The sequence below is a fragment of the Jaculus jaculus genome, chromosome 11, assembly GCF_020740685.1.
Source record: "Jaculus jaculus isolate mJacJac1 chromosome 11, mJacJac1.mat.Y.cur, whole genome shotgun sequence".
Lineage (NCBI taxonomy): Eukaryota > Metazoa > Chordata > Mammalia > Rodentia > Dipodidae > Jaculus > Jaculus jaculus.
This window is the reverse complement of record NC_059112.1, coordinates 111,126,912-111,150,337: the sequence shown is the minus strand read 5'-3', so window position 1 is coordinate 111,150,337 and position 23,426 is coordinate 111,126,912. Positions and strand designations below refer to the sequence as shown.

Here is a 23,426-nt window from a genome sequence, read left to right as displayed (position 1 = left end):
CAGAGGTAGGAGGATCACGGTGAGTTCAAGGCCACCCCGAGACTACATAGTGAATTCCAAGTCAACCTGGGCTAGAGAGAGACCCTACCTCGAAAAACAAAAATCAGAAAACAAAAATCAAAAAACAAAGTAAGATTAAAAAAAAAGTTCATCCCAGGTCATCTCCTATCTCAGCCTGACAAATTCGTGTCCCCAAGGCAGGGAATGGGGAGGGGGCAGGGATTTGGTGGACTCAGTGAAGAAAACACCAAACACTTCCTGGGAGGGGTTCCCCAGTCCCTGACCCCAAGGGTCCGGATTGTTGCTAGGTTTCGGTTTATACCCGCCCCCCTTTTTGTTGTCTCCTGCACCATTCTGGACTCGTTTAAAGTTGGGCCAGTATAGCGTTGGGGAATCAAGATTCGTGGACAGCAGAAAGAGAGCGCGAGCGAGCGAGCAGCTAGAGAGGTAGGGGAGAGCTTGACAGAAGAGGCCCTTGTCCTCATCCTCTGGTCCCTATGTGTGTGGGGGGAGTCCCTCAACTTGAGGACCGTTTTCTGAGGGACACCCCATCTTAGGAACCTGCTCCAAGTGCTGCGCAAGCGTCCAAAAAACAACAAAAAAAACCTATTCCTGGAATAGAAGGCAAAGGTGCCGGAGCCATAGAGAGGCCAAAGGGGGGGGGGTCCTGGGGACTCCGGGGGTCCCCTAAGCTGTGCTGTCCCACCTCGAGGTCCTTTAGTGGGGTGGCCGGACGCCGAGGCAGGGGGCCTAGCCAGCGAGGCTGCGACCCGGGCGGGGGCAGCCGGGGGCGGGGAAGGGGCGGGCGCGGGGGCGGCGCCGCAGTCCGAGTAGGGGCGGGAGCCCGAGCCGCAGGCGACGCGATCCGATCGGATCGGGAGCCACCGAGGCCGCCGCCCGCCCGCCCGCTCGCGCCGCCGCCGCCGCCCCCGCGCCCAGGCTTCGGGTCGTGAGCGCCTCGACCATTGGCGGCCGGCCGGCCGGGTGGGGTGGGGGGTCAGCGGGCGCCATGGCCGCGCCGGAGCCGCTGCGGCCGCGCTTGTGCGTCCTGGTGCGCGGCGAGCAGGGCTACGGCTTCCACCTGCACGGCGAGAAGGGCCGCCGCGGGCAGTTCATCCGGCGCGTGGAGCCCGGCTCTCCCGCCGAGGCGGCCGCGCTGCGCGCCGGGGACCGCTTGGTCGAGGTCAACGGCGTCAACGTGGAGGGCGAGACGCACCACCAGGTGGGTGTCCGCGCCGCGCCCCGCCCCCGCCCACGGCCCTCTCCCCCCGGGGGGGCGCGTCTCCGCCGCACCCACCAGAGCCCCTGCGATCACGGCGCGCTGCCCGCAGACACCCGGCGGGAGTCGCATGGAGAGGTGGGGGGGGCCTGCGTGGACTCTGTGGGGACATGGGGGACGTGGCCGGTCGTGCTGGCCTCCTGGCGAGCAAGCTCTGTCCTGCACACGGGGGGGGGGGGAGGAGTGGGGCGGGGGGTGCATCCTGGCAAGGCGCGGCGGGGGGGGGGGGGCCCGCACTGCGGCTGCTCCGGCCAGGGCTGTCGCTTCTTCCAGCTGGTTTTGGCGACGGTGTACCATGGAGGTGGGGTGGGGGGAGGTGACTCAGGCACCTCTGGGGCCCCGCGGTGCAAATGGTGAATGTGCGGGTATGTGAGCGTGCGGGTCTCTCCGGGATCATCCGTGTGCCTGCGCGCACCAAGTGTACCGGGGGGAGGGGTCACGGTAAGGGCAAATTTGTGCCGTTGCTGGAATGGTGTGCCTAGAACACTGTGGATGCATGTGAACGCCTGACGTGTGCAGGCGTGTGTGTGTGTGTGTGTGTGTGTGTGTGTGTGTGTGTTGCATGCCTGCCAATATTAGTGCCTTTCCCCTTGGCCCAAGAGGAGCCTCCTTCTCCTTGGAGGCTACCTGTCCCAGCAGAGTCACTGCAGCTGGAGGGAGGTGGGGAAGGCAGGCTTTCTGCAGGTTCTCTCCCACTGGGAGGTAGACACACTTCAGACTCTGGCTGGCGGGAATCCAGCGTTCCTCCACCCCTTCTGCTCTGGGTCTTTTTAGTCCCTCACAGGCCCAGCAAGTCCACGACCTGTCTATGTGGCCAGTCCTGGGGCAGGGAGATAGCAGAGTGATTCTTGGCTGGGCCAAGAGCTGAACTCCTATCTCCCCCAAGGGCCCAGCCTCTCCAACTGCCTGCTGTCCTGCCTTAGAGCTGCCACTGGCTGTGGCTGTCTGCTGAGGGGTGGGGGTGGGGCTCAAGGGCTGGCCTGACAGGCCGGGGAGGAGCTGGCAGAGATGGTATCCAGCAGTCACTGCCACCCTCACCTGGGATTTACCTCTTTATCTCAGGCCTCTGGGGTGCTAATAATCGCTAAAGACTTCACATCAGACCCTCCCCACTACACTAACCCAGGACGGTGGGAGGTACAATTGCAGTCCCTGTTTTACAAAGGAGGAAACTGATTCTTGGAGACTGGGCTTGGGTCCCACATCAGGAAGTAGCAGGGTGCCGGGTTCCTTCTCTGTGGGTCACGGGAAGAGAAGAGGTTCATTGTGAGGCCAGGGAGAGATGGGCCAGAGCCAGACCTTCCTCTGTTGACAGCATCTACCTAGTAGGAACAATGATGGAGCAAGACTCTGCCCATCTTTGGGCCATTGGGAGTACGTAGGGCTGTCACCCTTCCTACCCCTGTGCTCTTGGGTACTCTTCTCCCTTTGGTCACCCACTAACACCCTGCATGATCCATGATGGCCCATGTTTTCTCTTCACACTCCACAGAAACCCATCCAGTCACACAGGTGGCTGCAAAGCCACACGTGACCCCTGGTGCACCTGCCCCGTCCCCCTCACATGTAGGGGCTGAATCTCCTTTACCAGTTGTACATAGGCACCTTAGCTAGAACCCCAGGTTTTTGTGTGTCCAGCAGGCATGGGTTCCTTGTTCCGGTGTGCAGGCAAACTGGAAGCCGACAGGCGGGGGTTACATACCCACTGCTCTTCTGAGAAAGACCCAGCCACACCCAAGGCAAAACCGAGATGTCTCTTTCTTCCAAACCGAGACCAGAAATCAGATTTTGAAAATAGACACATACACAAGAATACATGCGTGCACACACGCAAGTACACACCCATGCACAGACGGGAAACCTGAAGCTCAGCTGGGCGTAACTTTTCACCTTCCCTGCTTGCTGTCCTTACAAGTTCTTGGCCCTGGCTCAGCCAAAGACAAGGTCCCTAAAAGACCCCAAAGCCCTTTCAGCCTGGGCCCTAGCTCTAGGCAGAGGGGGGAGGGAAGTACTGGAACCCGGGGGCGGGGGGTGGAGCCCGCAGGCCTCTCAGTCCAGCCGCCCACCCCTGGCAGACCAGTCCTTGCCTGCTGCCTGTGAGCCCAGGCCAGCCGGGAGTGGTGCCCTGTCCATGCGTTGCCCAGGATGTTGGCTGCTAACCCAGTCCTGCCACCTGCCCACCCCAGGTAGTACAACGGATTAAGGCTGTGGAGGGGCAGACTCGACTGCTGGTGGTGGATAAGGAGACAGATGAGGAGCTCCGCAGGCGGCAGCTGACCTGCACCGAGGAGATGGCCCAGCGAGGGCTTCCACCAGCCCACGACCCCTGGGAGCCAAAGCCTGACTGGGCACGCTCGGGCAGCCTTGGCTCCAACTCTGGACAGAAGGTATGTCAGGTTCTGCCCACGGGGATACATGATCTTCCCTAGAACTATTATCTCGGCCTCTTGGTGACAGCTTTCATCCTTGTTAACCTCAGCAAGCCTCCGTTTCTTCTTGGAGTCCCTTCCCCACTGCAGTAACCCCATTGCCTGGACCCCTAGTGATAGGGTCTGTGTCTGAGGTATTTGTGTGTTATGAAGGCCTAGAGGAGGAGTGGCTGGCCCCTTTTATGTGGGTCAGTGCTGTGGTTGAGGGGCTAATAAGAAGTGGTCCAGCAGCTGGGCGTGGTAGCACACGCCTTTAATCCCAGCACTTGGGAGGCAGAGGTAGGAGGATCACCCTGAGACTACATAGTGAATTCCAGATCAGCCTGGACCAGAATGAGACCCTACTTTGAAAAGTCAAAAAAAAAAAAAAAAAGAAGAAGTGGTCCAGCAAGGCAGGCCTGGGGTGGGCATGTTGTAGCACTGGCTTGCTTGGCTCTGAGCAGCTACGCTGACCCCTCCCACACTGAGCCCTGGTGGAGCGCCATAGGAAGCTTTTTAGTGTGAGCCCACCTCTGTCTTCCCTCCTCCCCTCAGACAATAGAGAGTACTAAGGGAGTTCTCTTTTGCTCTTCTTCCCTGCCCCTTGCTAGATAGCACCTTTCCTTGTCCTTCTGTCTTTCCAGGATGGGAGATCCGGAGAGAACGGGAGAGGGTGTACCCTACCTTATTCTAGGTAGCCACCTGGGCAAGTACCTCAGGCCAGGAGGAAGGGCCTGAGGCTGTTCTGCCTCTTGGTAGCCCTGATGTTTTTTGTCTCTTGTCTTTTTAGTAGGTAGGGTTTCACTGTAGTCCCGTAGTCTCATGATGGTGATCCTTAAAGGTTTGCACCACCACACCCAGTTCTTCTACTTTTTTAAAAAATTTTTTATTTATTTTATATTTGAGAGCAACAGACATAGAGAGAAAGAGGTAGATACAGAGAGAGAATGGGTGCGCCAGGGCCTCCAGCCACTGCAAACGAACTCCAGACGCGTGCACCCCCTTGTGCAGCTGGCTAACGTGGGTCCTGGAGAATTGAGCCTCAAACCGGGGTCCTTAGGCTTCACAGGCAAGCGCTTAGCCGCCAAGCCAGCCCTTTTTTTTTCCCCCCCTGAGGTAGGGTCTCACTCTAGTTCAGGCTGACCTAGAATTCACTATGTAGTCTCAGAGTGGCCTTGAACTCATGGTGATCCTCCCACCTCTTCTGCCTCCCGAGTGCTGGAATTAAAGGTGTGCGCCACCACGCCCGGCTCTTTTTTTTTTTATTTTTTAATTTATTGAAACAAACCTAGTCCTATTAAGGGCTGTAAGCTTAAGGGGTTCCCCAGATTCCACTTTGTGAACTGTTGGCCTAGGGGTGGTGGTGTCAGGTTTCTAGGTGTGCTTGGGATCTTGATATTTACCTATGGCCTCACCCACATGTCTCCCACTGTAGCTGTCTGGGCCTGTGAACTGGTCCCTTTGGGGCCTGTCTTGGCCTAGGGAAGCAGCACTCCCAATTTGAAACCCAGGCTGGGCAGAGGTCCAGGCCCCAAACTGGTTGGATGCTTTTTCTTCTCAAGGAAGAGCAGGTGATGGGCCCTGCCTGCTCTAGACTCTGGCCCGGGGCTGCCAAAGGCCAAGAATCTTTAGGGGGTCCCTCTGGGAAGAATTGGTCCCAGGTACACCTTCCCTTAGCTGAAGATTGGAGCCTCCCTTTTTCCCAGACACCCCTCCCTCCTCCCCCAGGAGGAAACCCCTCCCCACCCCCCAAGGCGTTTGTTCATTCATTTAGACACAAACAGCCCAGTTCACCTTCCTGTGGAAAAATCCGCCCTGGAGCCTTATCTGGAGGTGGGGTGGCCTAGGACCCTTGGCCTTGGGTGGAACCTTCCCCGTTACTGCTATTTCAGGCTCTGAGGGGCTGCAGGAAGTCCTAGGAGGGGTCTTCCTCTGGGTGTATTTTTAGAGGAACAAAAAGGGTGCACTGGCTACGGGACTCACCTGGGACAGGGCCTCCAAGAAGTTAGCAGAGCTCAGTGGGCAGGATCTCCCACTGGAAGCAGAGCCTCACCTCACTGCCAAGAGCCGAACTGGACTCAGGCAGTGTGCCCTAGGCTGGGGGCATGCCCTCAGGGCTTCACTGGGATAAACTAGTGCTGGACCCACTGGGAAAGGATGTGTGCCTCGGCTTTGGTGCAGGGTGGAGTAGCATACTAGTTGCCCCACAGGAGGTAAGGGCCCTCCAGTCCTCCCAGAACCTGTGCTGGTGTCCCTGCCAGTGGGGCAGGGGAGGACACTAATGTGATCCCAGCGCACCGCCCCTCTCTGGGGGCTGTGCGGCCCTGTCACTGGTGACTCAGCTCCAGGCCATCCCGGGCTGGGGGTGGCTGCAGCTGCAGTGAGCTGATTCTAGCAGTGACAGCCCCCAAACACAAAGTTGGCAGCTAGCGGTGCCAGGGCCAGGGAGGCGGTGACAGACCCTGGCTTTCTGCCCCCTTGCCTCCACCATGACCCTACCTTCCCAAGTCCGAAGGGTTCTGTGGACTGTAGCTCTGCAGGAAGTTGCTTCACAGCACAGGACTGTGCAGTGTCCACTGGGAGCTTCTGGGGTTCCCTGGGTTTCTCCTGCCCTCCCTCCACTGTCTTCTGTTCTAGATCCTGGAACCGGGGTCCCCTCCCTGGCCTCCCTGTCTCCACAGCCCTGGGTCCTGGAGCAGGGCAGGGCCTCCCATCAGCTTCCTTCCTTCCTTCCTTTCTTAGGACGGAAACCCAGCTGGGTGGGGGGGGCGCCCGACTGGAGCCTCAGCAGGGGAGGGGGCTCTCGGCACCACCCTGCTCTCCAAAGTGACTCAGTCTCCATAGCCCCACCCATCCCTAGGGAGCCTGGGCCCCAGTAGGAGGTAGATAAGTGGGGTGGCAGCCTGGGCTGACTGGAGAACTCAGGCCACTCCAGGCTGGCCACCTAATTGCCGGCCACTTTCCGCCTCTCATGGCCCGCACCGGGAGTGCCACGCTGCCTGCCTCAGCCCCAGGAGCCCCTCCGCGGAGCCCTCGACAGGGGCTTGCTCAGGTCAGGCCGGGTTAGGGGCAGAGCTGCGCTGCAAAGATCCCAGTCTTAGCTCAGTCTGTCTGCAGAGGGACAAGGAGCTCAGGGACCTTGGTGCAAGCAGAATGGACCCCAACCGACAATAGGGGCCTTTCTCTGCCCGGGATAGTGAGTCACTATGGGGGGGAGGGGAGCCCAGACCTCCCAGGGCCCCCTTCATGCCAGCCGGTTTGTCACCAGCTTAGCCTGAGGACTAAGGCTTGCCCAGCACTGTGGCCATCCCTGCTGGGAGCCCGTGGAAGCCAGAGGGCCTGTTGGGAGACAGCAGGAAGTGTGCTGGGAGCCAGAGCTGGGAGAGGAATTCCAGCAATGCGCCTCTCCTGCCGCTCACTGGGGTCCCCCCTCCGCTTGCTTGTTCTCTAGTCACCCCCCCTCCACTCTGTAAGCTTGGGGGTGCTTTGCAGTCCCAACACTTGAGAGTCTCTGGCTAAGCCTGCCATCCTTTAGACTCTGTAGTGAGAGGGATTTAGGTGAACCAGCAATGGGGACCCCTCAGCCTGTGGGGTGAGAGGTGGCTGTTCCTCATTGAGGCAAGGGGTTGGCCAGAATAACCTCCTCCCCCTTCCCCCGCAGACACAGATGTGGTCCCAGCCTGGTCTTGTGGCCCCAATATCCTGCCAAATCCTGTTTCCCATTTGGAACCCTTGAGAAACCCTGTCCTGCAGGCAGAGGCCGTGGGAAGAGGCCACAGAGGTCTAAGTTTGCATGTGTGGGTGGCTGTGTGTGTCCATGTCGCATGTTTACAAGTGTGAGCTTAGATAGCTTGCCTCTGCAGCCACGTGATGTGGCCATGCGTCCTAAGCCATGTCTCAGTGCCAGGCGAGGTTTCTGTGCTGGTTTTGGCTCTGTCACCGCTTCTCCCCTCCCTCCCTTGTTGTGAACTGGCCTCTGGCTGCCCCAGGCTAAGCTTGATACTGTCCTTGAGAGGCACCTCCGGGTGGGTGGGGGGAGGGCTGTCAAAGCCTTGTCCCAGAGTCCCACACCTGCACCTCTGGGCTTGTGTGAGAGAGATGACAGGTGCTCGTAGTGGGGCTGTGGGGACCTCATGCTGCCCAGCTGAGTCCCTGGTGGGCTGGGGAGCAGCATTTTAGTGTCTGCAATGCCTACATACTAGGGCCAGATGGTAGCCCTTCAGCAACGGTCAACAGGAGACTCCAGATGAGACATCTGGCTGGGCTTTGGGGTCAGGTAAGGGGTCTCGAGTGCAGGCTGGCCAGGAAGAGGATGTTCCAGGTTGAGAGGAAGGCACAGAGTCCTTGGGTAGGGCAGCAGAACTTGGTCCTCTGCAGCTGACTCCTGCCCATGGGCATGGGTGATGTGGTGGTGTATGCTTGTACAGCACTTGGAGGTTGAGGCAGGAAGATCATTGTGAGTTGTTAATTTGAGGCTAGACTGGCTATAAAGCAAGATCCTATCTCCAAAATACCAAAAAAAAAAAAAAAAAAACTTGGGGGCTGGAGAGAGGGTTTGGTGATTAAGATGCTTGCCTGCAAAGCCTAGGACCCATAGGACCCATGTCCGATTCCCCAGGACCCACGTGAGCCAGATGCACAAGGTGGCGCATGCATCTGGAATTCCTTTGCTGTGGCTGGAGGCCCTGGTGTGCCCATTCTGTTTGCCTTTCTTGGTAGGGTCTCGCTCTAGTCCAGGCTGACTTAGAACTCACTATGTAGTCTCAGGGTGTCCTTAAACTCATGGCGATCCTCCTACCTCTGCTTTCTGAGTGCTGGGATTAAAGGTGTGCGCCATCCATGCTTAGCTTCTATTTGCCTCTTTCTCTCTCTCTCAAATAAAATAAATAAATATGGTAGAGTCTCACTGTAGCTCAGGCTGACCTGGAATTCACTATGTATTCTCAGGGTGGCCTTCAACTCACAGCAATCTTCCTACCTCTGTCTCCCAAGTGCTGAGATTAAAAGCATGAGCCACCATGCCAAATGTAAATGTTTTTTAATATTTAATTTATATTTATTTATTTGACAGAGAAAGAGGGGGAGAGAGGGAGGGAAATGGGCACCCCAGGGCTTCCAGCCACTGCAAATGAACTCCAGATGCGTGTGCCCTCTTGTGCATCTGGCAAACATGGATCCTGAGGAATCAAACCTGGGTCCTTTGGCTTTGCAGGCAAATGCCTCAACCACTAAGCCATCCCTCCAGCCCATAAATATTTTTGTTCATTTTTTTTTGTTTGTTTGTTTTTTGTTTTTTGTTTTTCAAGGAAGGGTCTCACTCTAGCCCAGGCTGTCCTGGAATTCACTATGTAATCTCAGGGTTGCCTCGAACTCACAGTGATCCTCCTACCTCTGCCTCCCGAGTGCCGGGATTAAAGGCGTGCGCCACCACGCCCGGCTTTTTGTTCATTTTTATTTATTTGAGAGTGACAGAGAGAGAAAGAAAGAAAATGGGCGCACCAGGGCCTCCAGCCACTGCAAATGAGCTCCAGATGCGTGCACCCCCTTGTGCATCTGGCTAACGTGGGTCCTGGGGAATTGAGCCTTAAGCTGGGGTCCTTTGGCTTCACAGGCAAGTGCTTAACTGCTAAGCCATCTCTCCAGCTCCCCCATAAGTTTTTTGTTTTTTTTTTAATGGTTTTTTGAGGTAGGGTCTCACTCTGGCTCAGGCTGACCTGGAATTCACTATGTAGTCTCAGGGTGGCCTCGAACTCTCGGAGATCCTCCTACCTCTGTCTCCAGAGTGCTGGGATTAAAGGCGTATGCCACCACGCCCGGCTCCCATAAGTATTTTTTAAAACAAGACTTGGTCTTTGAAATGAACTGGAAGGCCAGGCAGCTGAAGTGGTTAGTGGTGTACTGGGCTGCAGGAGAACGGGTGCTGGAAACTTAAAAGATCTGTCCTGAACTCTGAGGGACCATCGCTGCTCTGGGTCCCTCAGCCATAGAACATGTGGGGCGTGTGGGGGGGTCGCGTGGAGGGTGAAGGCAAGGCTGCTGCTAGCATTCCACCCTGGCCAGTGCACCGTCACCTGCACACACCCATAGAAACCTGAGCTGCCACCTGCTTGCTCACCTCGGGCACTGGCCCCACGTAACTGTGCACCAGAGCCGCTGATCACTCGGCAGCGCCGTTGTCGCTCAGGCCCCTGGCCTGGTGGGGGTCACCAGGCCTGGCCCCTGCCTGTACAGCTCCTCTGGCCCAGAGCGGTACTACAGGATGCCAGAGGTAAAGTAAAGCAGGGCCCTGGGGAGGTGGTGGGGTTTTTTTTGTGGGTATTGTGGTCCCTTCTGCGTTGTAGGCTAGGAGGTGGCAGGCCCCGGATCTCCAGTTCTGTTCCGGCTCCTTTCTGGGCCCACGGGGTGGGAGTAGCCAGTTAGCGCTGGAATGTGAAAGCAAACACAGCTGCCAAGCACCAGAGGTCAGCCCGCCTCGCGGAGGCCTTGGGGAGAAACGAGCTGCTCAAGGCTGCGGCACCACAGGCAGGGGATGGAGCACGGAGCCTGCAGGCACAGGCTCCCAGGTCCTGTGATTGGGGGGCGCCATGCATTCCACCTGGCCTCTTCTGTATTCCTGAGCTGTGTGCTGTGCGTGAGCGAGCTCTCCCCTGCCGTGTAGCTGGTCTCATGATGGATACTGGTGAACAGGCTCTGCTGCAAAGCCTTCAGCTACTTCTGTTACAGGCAGCCTCACCAAGCCCCTCCACACAGGAAGTGTTTGTCACTGAGACCTGGCATAGGTGCTTTGAAGCATGAGACTGAATTTGGGACTGGGTGGTTAGGGCCAGAGCCTAATGTCCCATTCTTTGTACCTGTAGGATATCAATGGGCCCCCAAGAGAGCTACGCCCTCGCCTCTGCCACCTGCGAAAGGGACCCCAGGGCTATGGATTTAACCTACACAGTGACAAGTCCCGGCCTGGCCAGTATATCCGCTCCGTGGACCCGGGCTCACCTGCCTCCCACTCGGGCCTCCGTGCTCAGGACCGGCTCATCCAGGTACTCTGTCCACCACGGCTCTGTGGGGCTGGTGCCCCATGTGTGTATCTGTATGTCGTCATGTATGTCCATGTGTGGGCCCTGGGTCCTTGCCGGAGCGGGGGAGATACCAGGAACTTGAGCTGGCACTCCTCTTGCTGCCTTTGCTGGTGGTGGCTTTGATGAATATTTGATGGCAAGCCTGGCTGGGTGGCACAGGGCCGACTGGGCCCCTCAGGTCTTGCTGACCCTGTGCCGGCGGTCGCAGGTGAATGGGCAGAACGTGGAGGGGCTGCGCCATGCTGAGGTTGTTGCCAGGATCAAGGCACGGGAAGATGAGGCCCGGCTGCTGGTGGTGGACCCCGAGACTGATGAGCACTTCAAGCGGTTGCGGGTGACACCCACTGAGGAGCATGTGGAAGGTGGGCTGTTGACCTCAGGGGTGCAGAGTGAGGTCACTGTGGGGTCAAGGCAGCCACTGACATGCTGTCCCTACAGGTCCACTGCCTTTACCAGTCACCAATGGGACCAGCCCTGCCCAGGTAAGAGGGTGAGCCCACTAAACCTCTGGGTCCCCAAGCCTGACAGAGAACCCCCACCCTGTAAATTTCTGCCCTTGTAAGACGCAGGCAAGAGCTAGGGAGATGACTCAATTGGTAAAGATGCTTGCTTGAAAAGCTTGCTGGCTCAGGTTCAATTCCCTAGTGCCCATGTAAAGCCTGACACACAAAGTTGCAGCCAGGAATGATGGCACACACCTTTAATCCCAGCACTCGGGAGGCAGAGGTAAGAGGATCACCGTGAGTTCAAGGCCACCCTGAGACTTCATTGTGAATCCCAGGTCAGCCTGGGCTAGAGTGAGACCCTACCTGGGGAAAAAAAAAAAAAGGTACAAATGTGTCTACAGCAACAAGAGACCCTGGTGCTGGTGTGTACACATGCAAACAAAAAAAAGTAAATGTCCACTGTGCTTCTGTCCTGAAGCTGCAGGGGGGGTACCTTGGGTCCTAGGCCACGGCCTTTCCTGGGGCATGACTACTGAGTCGTCCTTCAGCACTTACCCCTTGGAACCAGCCCTGGCTTTGCCCCAGATGACGCTGGTGTAGCTGATTCCCATGCCACAGCTGCCCCTCCCACCTCACCACCAGCCAGGCTGGACCAGCCACCTGCTGGGTGCCACATCCTGCCCAGGACAGTGGTGGAGGTGTGGTGCTCACTGCCTGAGGAGGAACAGATGAACTTCTGTGTGCTTAAAGTATACTTGTGAGCCGGGCGTGGTGGCACACGCCTTTCATTCCAGCACTCAGGAGGCACAGCTAGACTCACTGCGTTCGGGGCCAGCCTGGGACTAGAGTGAGTTCCAGGTCAGCGTGGGGCCTGAGCTAGAGTGCGAAACTACCTGGAAAAAAACAAAAACAAAATGTGCTTGTGCTTGTGTGCATGTGCACGGGGGTCTGCCTGGGTGGAGACCCTGAAGCCAGGACTTGCCCTTGATTTCCTAGCTCAATGGTGGCTCAGTATGCTCATCCCGAAGTGACCTACCAGGTTCAGACAAGGACACTGAGGTAACTCTACTACTGTGCTCACACACACGGTGCCAGAGGCCTTGGGGGTGGGTCTCTGTGGAGACACCCGTCTGGATAGTGGGATACTATCTTCAGGAATCCCTCCCAGGCCAGCTGCCCAGGCCCTACTGGTGGCCTCTGGTGTGAACTCCCTAGGGTAGCTGCCCGGGGCATGACTCACTGTATTCCATGTGCCCCCAGGATGGCAGCACCTGGAAACGAGATCCCTTCCATGAGAGCGGCCTCCACCTGAGTCCCACTGCAGCTGAAGCCAAGGAGAAGGCCCGAGCCACCCGGGTCAATAAACGGGCACCGCAGATGGACTGGAACCGGAAGCGCGAGATCTTCAGTAACTTCTGAGCCCCTTCCTGCCTGTCTTGGGGGGAGGGCAGGCCTCTCCATGCACGAACCTTGGGCCTACCTAGAGCTCCCCACGCCTCAGTGGACTGGAGAGTGGAGTCTCAGCCACCTAGAAACCGACTTGTGCCCCATAAGCCCGTCTTGCCCCCTGCCAACTGGGTACTGGGGCCATTGCAGCAAGAGGCAGGGGTGGGGGGGGGAGAGAGAGAGAGAGAGAGAAAGAGAGAGAGAGAGAGAGAGACACCTAGAGATGCTAGAGAAAGAGAGACAGACAAAACAGATACAAAGAGATGGTGAGAGAGAGAGGGAAAAACTGTGTGTGTGTCCTACAAGGGCCTTTGCTGCTCTGTCCCGGGCCTGCTGAATGAAAGGAATTTGTTTTTGCTTTTTTTTTTCCCCCAAAAAGATCTCTAGTCCACACGTGTTTCCAGTTAATGCCGGAGCCCCCCTCCCCCAGCCCCTCGGGACACACTCTCTAAATAATTGCAATAAACCTTTCTCTGCAACCCCACTCCCCCCTCTGCAGCGCCATCCTGAGCATTCTCCCGGGACTTCAGGGACCTCCAGGCTCATGCAGGCTTGTGGCTAGGGCTGGGGAGGCCGGCTGCCCCTGTAGGAGCTGCCCTCCTGCCCCATCCCTGGCGGGGGATGGTCCCCAGGCCAGGCCTCTGCTCCCTGCTCAGCTGTGCCTGTGCTGGTCCCACCCTGCCAGGGTCTGGACTGTGGAGTCAGGGCTTTCCAAAGGCCTGAGGATGGAGGCCCTGTAACTCCAAGGGTGGCCTCTGGATATAGGCCTCTTGTCCTGTACCACAGCTCCAAGACCTGGAGATTGTGGGTATGTGGGAGCCACCCCCAGAAAGGACCCTGGGCTCTTGGGCCTAACCCCTGCCTTACGCCTACCTGGCGCCCACCTTCATGGACAGACATGCTGTCAACTGCTCTTTCCTCAGTGCTCCAAACCCCCAGACCAAATGACCGGCACTGCTATCTGCCTCATAAGCCATAGCGCATGTGCGCCCTTGGAATAAACAGGCCTTGCATTGGACCATGGCACTGGTGTCTTCAGTTAAGGGATTAAGGGGAGAATGGGACCTATGCTAGGGGACCCTAAGATGAGGGCTGTCACGCTCCTCTCCCACATCTCCAGGACTGGTCCCTTCCCACTTCCACCTGGTAAGGTCTATCCTCCAACCTCCTCCATGCCACCCAAGCCTGACATCTGCACAGGATACCCTTTGATTGGTGCAGTACCCTCTACCTCCAGCAGGTACACACAGGTCAAGCCTGGGTCTCGGGGGTCAGAGAGGTGGCTCTGTAAACATGGATTTGGGGCCCTGACATAGGCAGGGGTCAGGAAAATGCTGCATCTCCAGCCTGCAGAACAGAATGTGAGGGGCCACAGGGACCCTTCCCCAGCAGCTGGCTCTCACCATTTCCTCCTGGGTTCGTGCACCCTGCTCCCATCCCTTCCCTGAAGATACATCATTGATGGTCACATCCCCACCCAGCCTCCCAACTCCTAAGCAGCCCTGCTCCAGACACCTAGACACGTGCGCACACATGCTTCCTGGCCTACTCCCAAACTTTAGGGCTACAATCAGCCAGACCCTAAGTGCAAACAAGTCCCCAGCTTTATTACAATCTGCAGCCCCCCACCCCACAAAGACACTTCACCATCAGTGGCCACAGCAGCACCCAGGCTGAAGCTCCTCAGAGGCCCTGGGCCACAGGGCACAGGGCTTGGTTGAGGCAGGCCTGGCAGCGAGGGTGGACAGGCAGGCAGGTCTGCTGGCCAAAGCCCACCAGCAGCCCATTGATTTCACTCCACAGCTCCCTGTGAGGGTAGGAGGCAGGTCAGTGTGGCGGAGGGGAAGGGGGAGTTCCAGTCGTCAAGCTTCCCCCCTTGCATTCTACCTGGGGAGCCACTCTTCCAGGGCTGCACGAGTCTCTTCAGGGGTCTTGGTAGCCTTCTTGGTCCACCCCAGTCGGTTGGCAATTCTGTGCACGTGTGTGTCCACTGCTGTTTAGAGACAGGAGGGAATGAATAGGGGACCACTCTGCCAGGCCAGGGTCTGCACCTCCCACACAGGCCTCTGAGCAGCCTGGGAACTAGACAGCCTGAAAGCAGCTACATCTGCACTGCTGGCCTGGGCCCAAGCCCTCTCTATCTGGGGTGCCACAGCCAGCTTCAGGCCTCCTTCCCTCATGGGGGAACCGTGCGTGCGTGCGTGAGCGTGTGTCTGTGTCTGTCTGTCTGTCTGTTTGGGCCTGATCCATTCCTATTGATCCTGGTGCCAGCTGGGAGGATGAGGGGAGGGTGCAAAGCTCTGCTTTGGCTCAGCTTCCCCTAGCAATAGTAAGAGCAAATTAGGGTAGGGCCCTTGCTGGAGTCAGACCTTGTGCTGAGATTTCCCAGTCTCAGCTTATGAAGTTTTCCAAAGTAGGGTCTCAGTCTAGCCAAGTTCTCTTCCAAAGTATGTACTCTCTGGGGGGTGCAGTCCAGGGGCAGAGACATGCTTATTAATGCGTGAGGCCCTGGGTTCAACCTCCAGCACCAAAATTCATACATACATACATACACACATACACACATACACACACACACACACAAAGCATAAACCGGGCATAGTGGTTCCTATGAGTTTGAACCCAGCCTAGGTTACACAGTGAGTTCCAGGCCAGCATGAACAACAGAGTGAGATCTTGATTCAACAAAATAAACAAGGGCTGGAAAGATGGCTCAACAGTTACGATGCCTGTCTGCAAAGCCAGGTTCAATTCCCTAGTACCCACATAGAGCCAGATGCACAAGGTGGTGCAAGTATCTGGGTTGCTTGCAGTAGGTAGAGGTGGCTGCACACATAGCAGTAGCTAGAAGCCCCCGTGTGCTCATTCTCATTTTCTCTCCTTCAAATAAATAAGTATTTTTAAACATTTATTTTAGGGCTGGAGAGATGGCTTAGCAGTTAAGTGCTTGCCTGTGATGCCTAAGGACCCCGGTTTGAGGCTTGATTCCCAGGACCCACATAAGCCAGATGCACAAAGTGGTGCATGCATCTGGAGTTCGGTTGCAGTGGCTAGGGGCCCTGACATGCCCTCTCTGTCAGTCGCTCTCAAATAAGTAAATAAAAATAAGCAAATAAGGGGCTAGAGAGATGGCTTAGTGGTTAAGCACTTGCCTATGAAGCCTAAGGACCTCAGTTCGAGGCTCGATTCCCTAGGACCCACATTAGCCAGATGCACAAGAGGGTGCATGTGCCTGGAGTTCATCTGCAGTGGCTGGAAGCATTGGGGCACCCATTCTCTCTAACTCTCTATCTGCCTCTTTCTCTCTGTCACTCTCAAATAAATAAATAAACAAACAAATAAATATAAAAAAATAAGCAAAAACTAATTAAAATTTTATTTTATTTATTTGAGATGGAGGAGGAGAGAGTGAGCGAGAGCGTATGCTAGGGCTTCCAGCTGCTGCAGATGAACTCCAGACACACGTGCCACCTTATGCATCTGGCTTATGTGGGTCCTGGGGAATCAAACCTGGGTCCTTTGGCTTTGTAGGCAAGCACCTTAACTGCTAAACCATCTCTCCAGCCCTTAAATACATATATATATACATATATATACATACATACATACATAAATTTAATTTTTATTTTTTGGTTTTTTGAGGTAGGGTCTCACTCTAGTTCAGTAGTCTCAGGGTGGCCTCGAACTCATGGCAATCCTCCTACCTCTGCCTCCCTAGTGTTGGGATTAAAGGTGTGCACCACCATGACTGGGCTTTTTTTATTTTTATTTTTTATTTATTTATTTTTTTAATTTAATTTATTTGAGAGCGACAGATAGAAAGATAGAGGGAGAGAGAGAGAATGGGTGCGCCAGGGCTTCCAGCCTCTGCAAACGAACTCCAGACGCGTGTGCCCCCTTGTGCATCTGGCTAACGTGGGACCTAGGGAACCGAGCCTTGAACCGGGGTCCTTAGGCTTCACAGGCAAGCGCTTAACCGCTAAGCCATCTCTCCAGCCCTTATTTTTATTTTTTTAAGAAAACAACATAGAAATGTGGTCTGGACCAAGGATGGCCTTGTCTTGCTTCCTCTGCTCTACCCTAAACCCTTCCAAGTCCAGCCAGTGGGTAGTGGCAGCTTACCCCACTAAGCTGATCTGCGGTCACTGCTGCAGAGCTGGCATGGCATCTGCCGCTATAGCCAGCAGGGGGTCAGAGTGGGAAGTGGGGTCAGGCTGGCTGCAGCTGTGCTCCGCCTGGGCTCCAGTCCCTGTTCCCAGCAGCTGGCCATCACAGGAGCTCAGCCTTGTGACCCTCACTGTCACTGGGGACTCTTCCTGACCAGACACCTGCAGTGTCTGCCCCACCTTCTCTAGGGTTTGTCAAACAGAAAACCAGCCCCTATGCCAACTCCCTGCCTTGCTGCTAACTGCCTGGGAAAAGGTACCCCGGGGTGTAGGCAGAGAGCTAGAAGGCTAAGGAAGTGGGGGTGGTCACATCAGGGGAGCCCTGAGCCTCAGTTTCCTTTTCTGTTACACAAAGGTAACCATGCTCCTTGGGACCCCTGAGAGTCCAGTCCAGGGCCACAAGTGTGAGCCTCCTATGCAATCCAGGAGGGACCTGTGTGGTTCAAGGAGGTTGACTGTTTCGTCTGCTGTGAGCCAAAGCTCAGAGAGGTCAAGTGTGTGACCTGAAGTCACCCAGCTGGGAGGGCAAAGTGGAAAGCAGCTCCTATGTCTCAGCTCTGGGCTTTTCACTGGGAGGGCTTTTCTTCCCAGGACGCAGCCCTAGGGTCTCCTTTCAGGTAGTCAGGCCACAGCGTAGATGGCATCCTGACATTCCCATCTGTTATGTCCAGTGTGCTCCAAACACAACTCTCTGTGCAATCATGGGGAGGGGCCTTGCTCCAGAGAGAGGCCCAACCACAGCGTGGCACTCCTGAGACGCGAGCAGCTGGGGACAGTGCCCAGATAAGCTCAAGTGTCTACTGTGAGGCTGATGGCGGCCCTGAGAGATGAGGAGCAGAGGCTGAAACCTGGGTGGGGGCACTTTGCTCACTCCAGCCTGGCCACAAGCCCCAGCAGGTGATCACCAGCTCTCAACCAAAGCCCTGAGTCCTTAGTTGCCCTCCTGCCTGCCAAGTGTGCTGCCAGGTGCTACCAGCTCAGGGATCTGCTGAGGAAATACCCGTCTGGCACCTGCAAGAGTCTCCAGGAGCCTAGGTTTGGGGGGCACACAGAGAGGTTGGGGCCCAAAGCCTGGTTCCTATGTGGTGGCAGAACTCACTGGCTCCAGGCAAAGCTCTGAGGAGGAAGCAACCTTGTCCCTGCCCGAGGGAGTTAGTCTTCAACCTAGCTAATATAAGAACTTCAAATTCCAGAAGGTAACACCCAGAAATAGGATTCCACGAATCACCTTCCTTCCTCCTCCTCAGCACTCTACCTTCCTCAAACCTCACTCCTATTCCTGAATTTCCTGCTCTTGCCTCTCAGCTTTTTTTTTTTTTTTTTTTTGGTTTTTCGAGGTAGGTTCTCACTCTAGCCCAGGCTAACCTGAAATTCACTATCTAATCACAGGGTGGCCTCGAACTCAAGGTGATCCTCCTACCTCTGCCTCCCAAGGGCTGGGATTAAAGGCGTGCGCCACCGCGCCTCTCAGCTTTGTAGACACCATTCCTTCTGCCCCATACACTTCCATCTCTTGGCCTAGTTAACCCCACCTCACTAGGTGCTCTCAGCCGAAGTGCGATCCCAGAAAGATTTTCCAAGGCTGGGCATGGCTGTAATTCCAGCACCTGGGGGCTGAGGCAGGAGGACTGCCACGAGTTCAAAGCTAGACTGTTTCAGAGTGAGACCCAATCTCAAAATGTAAAACAAGCTGGGTGAGGTGGTACACATTTTTAATCCCAGCATTTGGGAGGCAGAGGAAGGAGGATCACCTAGAGTCTGAGGCCACTCAGAGACTAGAGTGAGTTCCATGTCAGCCTGGGCTAGAGTGAGACCCTACCTTGAAAAAAAAGAAAGCAAGTAAAACAAACAAACAAAAAAAAATGGGGTGAGCCAGGTGTGGTGGTGCACGCTTTTAATCCCAGCACTTGAGAGGCAGAGGTCAGTCGGAGGATTGCTGTGAGTTCAAGGCCACCCTGAGACTACATAGTATATTCCAGGTCAGCCTGGGCTAGAGTGAAATCCTACCTTGAAATCCCCCTCCCCCGAAAAAAAAAAAAACAAAAAAATCGATGAGCATGGTGGCGCACACCTTTAACCCTGGGACTTGGGAGGCCGAGGTAGGAAGACAGCCATGAGTTCAATGTCACCTAGGTTACAGTAAGCGTCCAGGTGAGACTGAGATAGAAGAAGATCCTGCTTTAAAAAAAGAAAATTTGGGAGTGGTGGCGCACACCTTTAATCCTAGCAGTCACTGGGGAGGCAGAGATAGGAGGATTACTGTGAGTTCAAGGCCACCCTGAAACTACACAGTGAATTCCAGGTCAACCTGGGCTAGAGCAAGACCCTACCTTGAAACAAAGAAACTATATATATACATAAAATGGAGGGCCACTTGGGACATTAGGTGAAGAGCTTGCTGTGCATGAATGAGCCCCAGCACCCACAGACATGCCGGATGGATGTGGTGGCCTGCCTGTAATTCTGGCATTCAGCAGGCCGAGATAGGAGATTCCTGGGGCCAGCTTGTTAGCTACGCTAGAAAAACCAGCAAGCCCTGGGTTCAGGTGTGAAACCCCATCTCAGTAAATCAAGTGGAGGACGATGAAGGACAACATCTGACTGACATCAAGCTCTGGCCTCCACATGCATGTGCACAGATATGCACACACTCATACCACTGTGCATGTGAACATACATACACACATACACAAACACCACATATAAACATGCAAAAGCTAAACAGGTTTCCCAGACTCCCCCAGCCTGCATCAGGCTCCAAAGGGGTGGCATGCCACCTACTCTCCTTCCCACCCACAAGCGGGGCGTGCCTCACTGTTTGGAGGTCATCTAGCTCCAGGGACCCTCGCAGAGCACAGCACGCAGCAGAGGCTCGGCAAACAAGAACTCGTGCCCTGGCTGCCCAGCTGTGAGCAGGGATGGCTCACTCAGCTCTGTGAATGCCCTTTTGACACTGGAGGCTCGGTTCCAGGTGAGGAGGATGGAGCTGGGGTCCCAGATCAAGAGGATCTGGGAAACTCCAACAGCAGCCTTCCTTGCTGCATGAACCACTCACCTATGCCCGATACAGTGTCCCAGGCCACGGCCATAGCCAAGTGGGCCATCTTGGGCCCAACTCCTGGCAGGGCCACCAGCTCGGCCACGGAGGAAGGGATGTCCCCATTGTAGTGCTGCTGCAGGATGGTGGTGGTCTGCTTGATGAACTTGACCTTGTTCTGAAAGATGGTGCTGGTCAGCCCTGGGGTGGGCCATAACCTGATCCAGGAGGGCAAGTCCCTGGGGAAACCCACAAGTGCCCAGAGCTGCCTATCACCTGCCTACGTCTCATGAAGAAGAGGTGCCTGCTCCTCCCTACCTCCCAAGAGGGGGGGAAGGAGCGAGAGGCAAAAGAGAGGCCCAAAGGAGCCCCTAGCCTGGACCTGCCTCCCACTCATGAGGGCCAATAACATGTGGGTGCGATTCCCTGGCCTAGCTTTCCTCCCGGCGGCCAGGTCAGGCTGAGTAAGCGAGCTGTCCCCAACAGCACCTGGAACTTCAGGAAGGAAGGCTGGAGCATGGGGACTCCCCCTCCTGCTGCCAGGCCAGCCGGGCGGTTCCCATCTTGCACTTGAGCAGAGAGGGCTATTTAAAACACGGCTGACAGACTGGCCCATGCAGTGCCAAGGGGAAGTGGCCCCACCCACAGAGCCGCTTTCAACAGATCCATCCACCCACCACCCAGGGTTCTGTGGCATGGGGAAGCAGCCTCTTTGGGGTGACGCACTCCAGGGAACCTTGGAGTAAACAAAGGGGAGGACAAGGAAGGGAAGGGCGGGTGGCTGGGTGGGGAGGTGAAGGAAGGAAGGGGGGGGGCAAACAGGAAAGGCTCAGGAGCTTCGGGGACAGGGCACCAGTCCTACGGCCAGTTCTCATGGCTGCCCAGAGGTCTGAAGGACCCCTGTAGCCAGAGATGCCCACCCCTTACCTCCTATGTCTCTCCCAGGCCAATGTCACCCTGCCCCTGTTGCCACAGGCTAGGCTTACCCTCCAAAAGCCCACGGGGTAAATGAGCTTGCCCAGCGTAACATCATCTGTCTGCAGGATGCTGTCTATAGTCAGGCCCCGGGCCCGCAGCCGCTGCATGGCGCCCGCTGTCACTTGGTCTTTGGTCTGGCTGGAGAGCATCAGTGACAAGAGCACTTGGTATCTCCGTACCTGCTTGTGCGGCGACAGGGCAGAGTGGTGAGAGCTCATCCTAGGCCAGGCCGCAGCTGAGCCCTCCACCTAACTTCACTTGTTACCCTGCACTTCCTGCCCACCTGTGCCAGTGGGGGTGTGTGTGTGCTGGGGAGCAGTTTTGCCACCTCTAACATGAGACAATAACTACCGCCCTCCCAGAATCAGTGTGAAGCTAGTACGAAGTAGAAAGTTAATACCAGGGCTGGACAGATTATTCAGTGGTTAGGACACTTGCCTGCAAAGCCTAAGGACCCAGGTTTGATTCCCCACTACCCACACAAAGCCAGATGCAGAGGGTGGCACATGCATCTGGAATTGTTTGCAGTGGCTAGAGACCCTGGTGTGCCCGTTTGTTTTTTTTTTTTTTCTCTTTCTCTCCTTGCAAATAAATAAATAAATAAATATATATATATATATATTAAAGGAAATTAGTACTAGACAGCTACTGGCTACTACTGTTGTTACTGCCATTGCTTTATCTATGGCAACACAATTCATTTTATAGACAAGCAGGTACAGGGGCAGAAGCCTCCAAGTCACCCTGTATTAGAGAGGAATTAGAACTAAAGATGGTCTAAAGACCCAACCTCGCCGGGTATGGTGGCACACACCTTTAATCCCAGCACTCAGGAGGCAGAGGTAGGAGGATCGCCATGAGTTCAAGGCTACCCTGAGACTTCATAGTGAATTCCAGGTCAGCCTGGACCAGAGTAAAACCCTACCTTGAGAAACAACAACAAAAGACCTGACCTCCAGCCCACTACAATTAAAGGCATGCTCCAACATGCCAGCCCTATGCTCAGCAGAGAGCGGACCATGAGGTCTCAACATGACCACTGCTATGTCCGATGGCCACTACAAAGCAGAGGCTGCTGCCCGGTGTTTTGGAGGTATGGGGGGGCACATCTTCCTGAGTGCAGCTGGCATGGGAGTGTGTCAGCCAAGGGTAGCCAGGTCTGTCTCCTGCTAGAGACTTGTTTCCTTGGAGGGATGGGAGATCCCTCTGCCTACCTTTGGGGGGGCACTGGGGTCATAGCAGTGCTCAGCCCCCAGCTGGTCCACAGGTGCATCCTTCCTGCTTCTCATGGTACGGATGTTGGCAAGCTGCTGCTGCCAGTTCTCGGGCTTCCAGGCTGGCACCTCAAGGGATTCAGCCCCCTCATCTTTCTCACCATTTGACGTCTCATAGGCCACATGCAGTCTCTGTGCCTTCCGTGGATGCTTCACAGACCTGGGGTTTTTTCTTCCTTCTGTAAAAAGTACCACTCAGTCCTAGGAGGAGGGGCTGGAGGTGAGGACAGGTGCAGCCTACCTGCTGACTCAATCCCCCCCACACCTATTTTTCACGACTGCCTATCATCTACCACGAATTTGTCCTTGACACAGCAGGCCATGACAGTCTGATAAAGTGCCTATTAGCAAACCAGAAGTTTAGTAACAGCCTCTACCACTGTGTCCTCACTCCATGTCCTCTGAACTGCATTCAAGACAACTTCCTAATACCCAAATTGGACTGTCATTCCCCTTTCCAAACTCCTTGGTTTCTCTGCACTCAGGATGAACTCCATACTCTCCTGGAATTGAGGTGTCTTCTCTCTAGAGTACCGGTTCACCCTGCTATGCCTTTAGGTCTCAGTGTTACGTCTGAACAACCTCTGGTACCTATGGCACTCCTGTTTTGGCCAACTAAACCTAAGTCCTAGCCGAAGAGGTGCGGGTGAAGGGTCCTGAATAAGTGCTCTATGAATAACCCGCACAGTAGGTCCTAATGGCTACAGACAAAAACAGTAAGTGCCATGCCCTTTCCTGTTTTCCCTGAGAGCCACCTTCCAGCTGGGGGAGACTTCTGTGCTGGGTGTGTTCTTGGCATCCAGTCTGGATGAGAGGAGAGGAAGGCAACTTCGAAGACAGGGCTACAGTGCCTGGCACTAGAGAAGTGTCCCGGACCAGGCTGATGGCACAAGAACTTTCTCGCTGGGGACACGAGGGTAGATGTACGGTCGTGCCCGGAACCCAGCCATGCGGACCCCGACTGAACCTGGGGTAAGCACGGTCGCATTTGGAACCCAGGAACTCTGCGCCTGTTGGCTCTGCAAACATCATGGGGTCTGCATCAGGCCACGCAGCCTGGGACTCCTCCCCCATAAACCTGCAGCTGAGCTTCCCCTCCCCGCGCCTCCCGCAGCGCAAACCGGCGCGGCGGCGCTACCTGCAGCGGCCTCTCGGCCCCTGGGCAGCGGGAGCTCCTCCCCACCCCTCCGCGAGGCGTCCCCGCGAGCGCGGCTCCTACTGCGGGTCACCATTCGCATCCCTGCGTTCATGGCCGGCGCTGCGGACTACACCTCCCGGCAGCCCTCGCGGCCTCGCCACGTGACCAACGGACGCCC

The 23,426-nt window shown here is 55.9% G+C and overlaps 2 protein-coding genes across 4 annotated transcripts; one reads left to right on the top strand and one right to left on the bottom strand.

Moving 5' to 3' along the window:
* Positions 1-1,009: 1,009 nt before the first annotated feature.
* Positions 1,010-13,673, top strand: Slc9a3r2 (SLC9A3 regulator 2). 2 transcript variants are annotated; one of them, XM_045130325.1, is made up of 7 exons: positions 1,010-1,222; positions 3,466-3,666; positions 10,545-10,724; positions 10,972-11,125; positions 11,202-11,245; positions 12,206-12,268; positions 12,470-13,673. In XM_045130325.1, the coding sequence occupies exons 1-7, from the start codon at positions 1,010-1,012 to the stop codon at positions 12,626-12,628; spliced, it is 1,014 nt and encodes a 337-aa protein (XP_044986260.1). In that variant the 3' UTR covers positions 12,629-13,673. The 2 variants fall into 2 exon arrangements, with proteins under 2 accessions (XP_044986260.1, XP_044986261.1); XM_045130326.1 differs by lacking the exon at positions 12,206-12,268.
* A 568-nt stretch (positions 13,674-14,241) lies between these two features.
* Nthl1 (nth like DNA glycosylase 1) lies at positions 14,242-23,364 on the bottom strand. Of its 2 annotated transcripts, none has more exons than XM_045161844.1 (6): positions 23,249-23,364; positions 22,051-22,289; positions 20,845-21,015; positions 19,877-20,036; positions 14,543-14,648; positions 14,242-14,462 (listed from the first exon to the last, which is right to left on the bottom strand). In XM_045161844.1, the coding sequence occupies exons 1-6, from the start codon at positions 23,358-23,360 to the stop codon at positions 14,339-14,341; spliced, it is 912 nt and encodes a 303-aa protein (XP_045017779.1). In that variant the 5' UTR covers positions 23,361-23,364; the 3' UTR covers positions 14,242-14,338. The 2 variants fall into 2 exon arrangements, with proteins under 2 accessions (XP_045017779.1, XP_045017780.1); XM_045161845.1 differs by having other exon boundaries at positions 14,543-14,645.
* Positions 23,365-23,426: the final 62 nt, after the last annotated feature.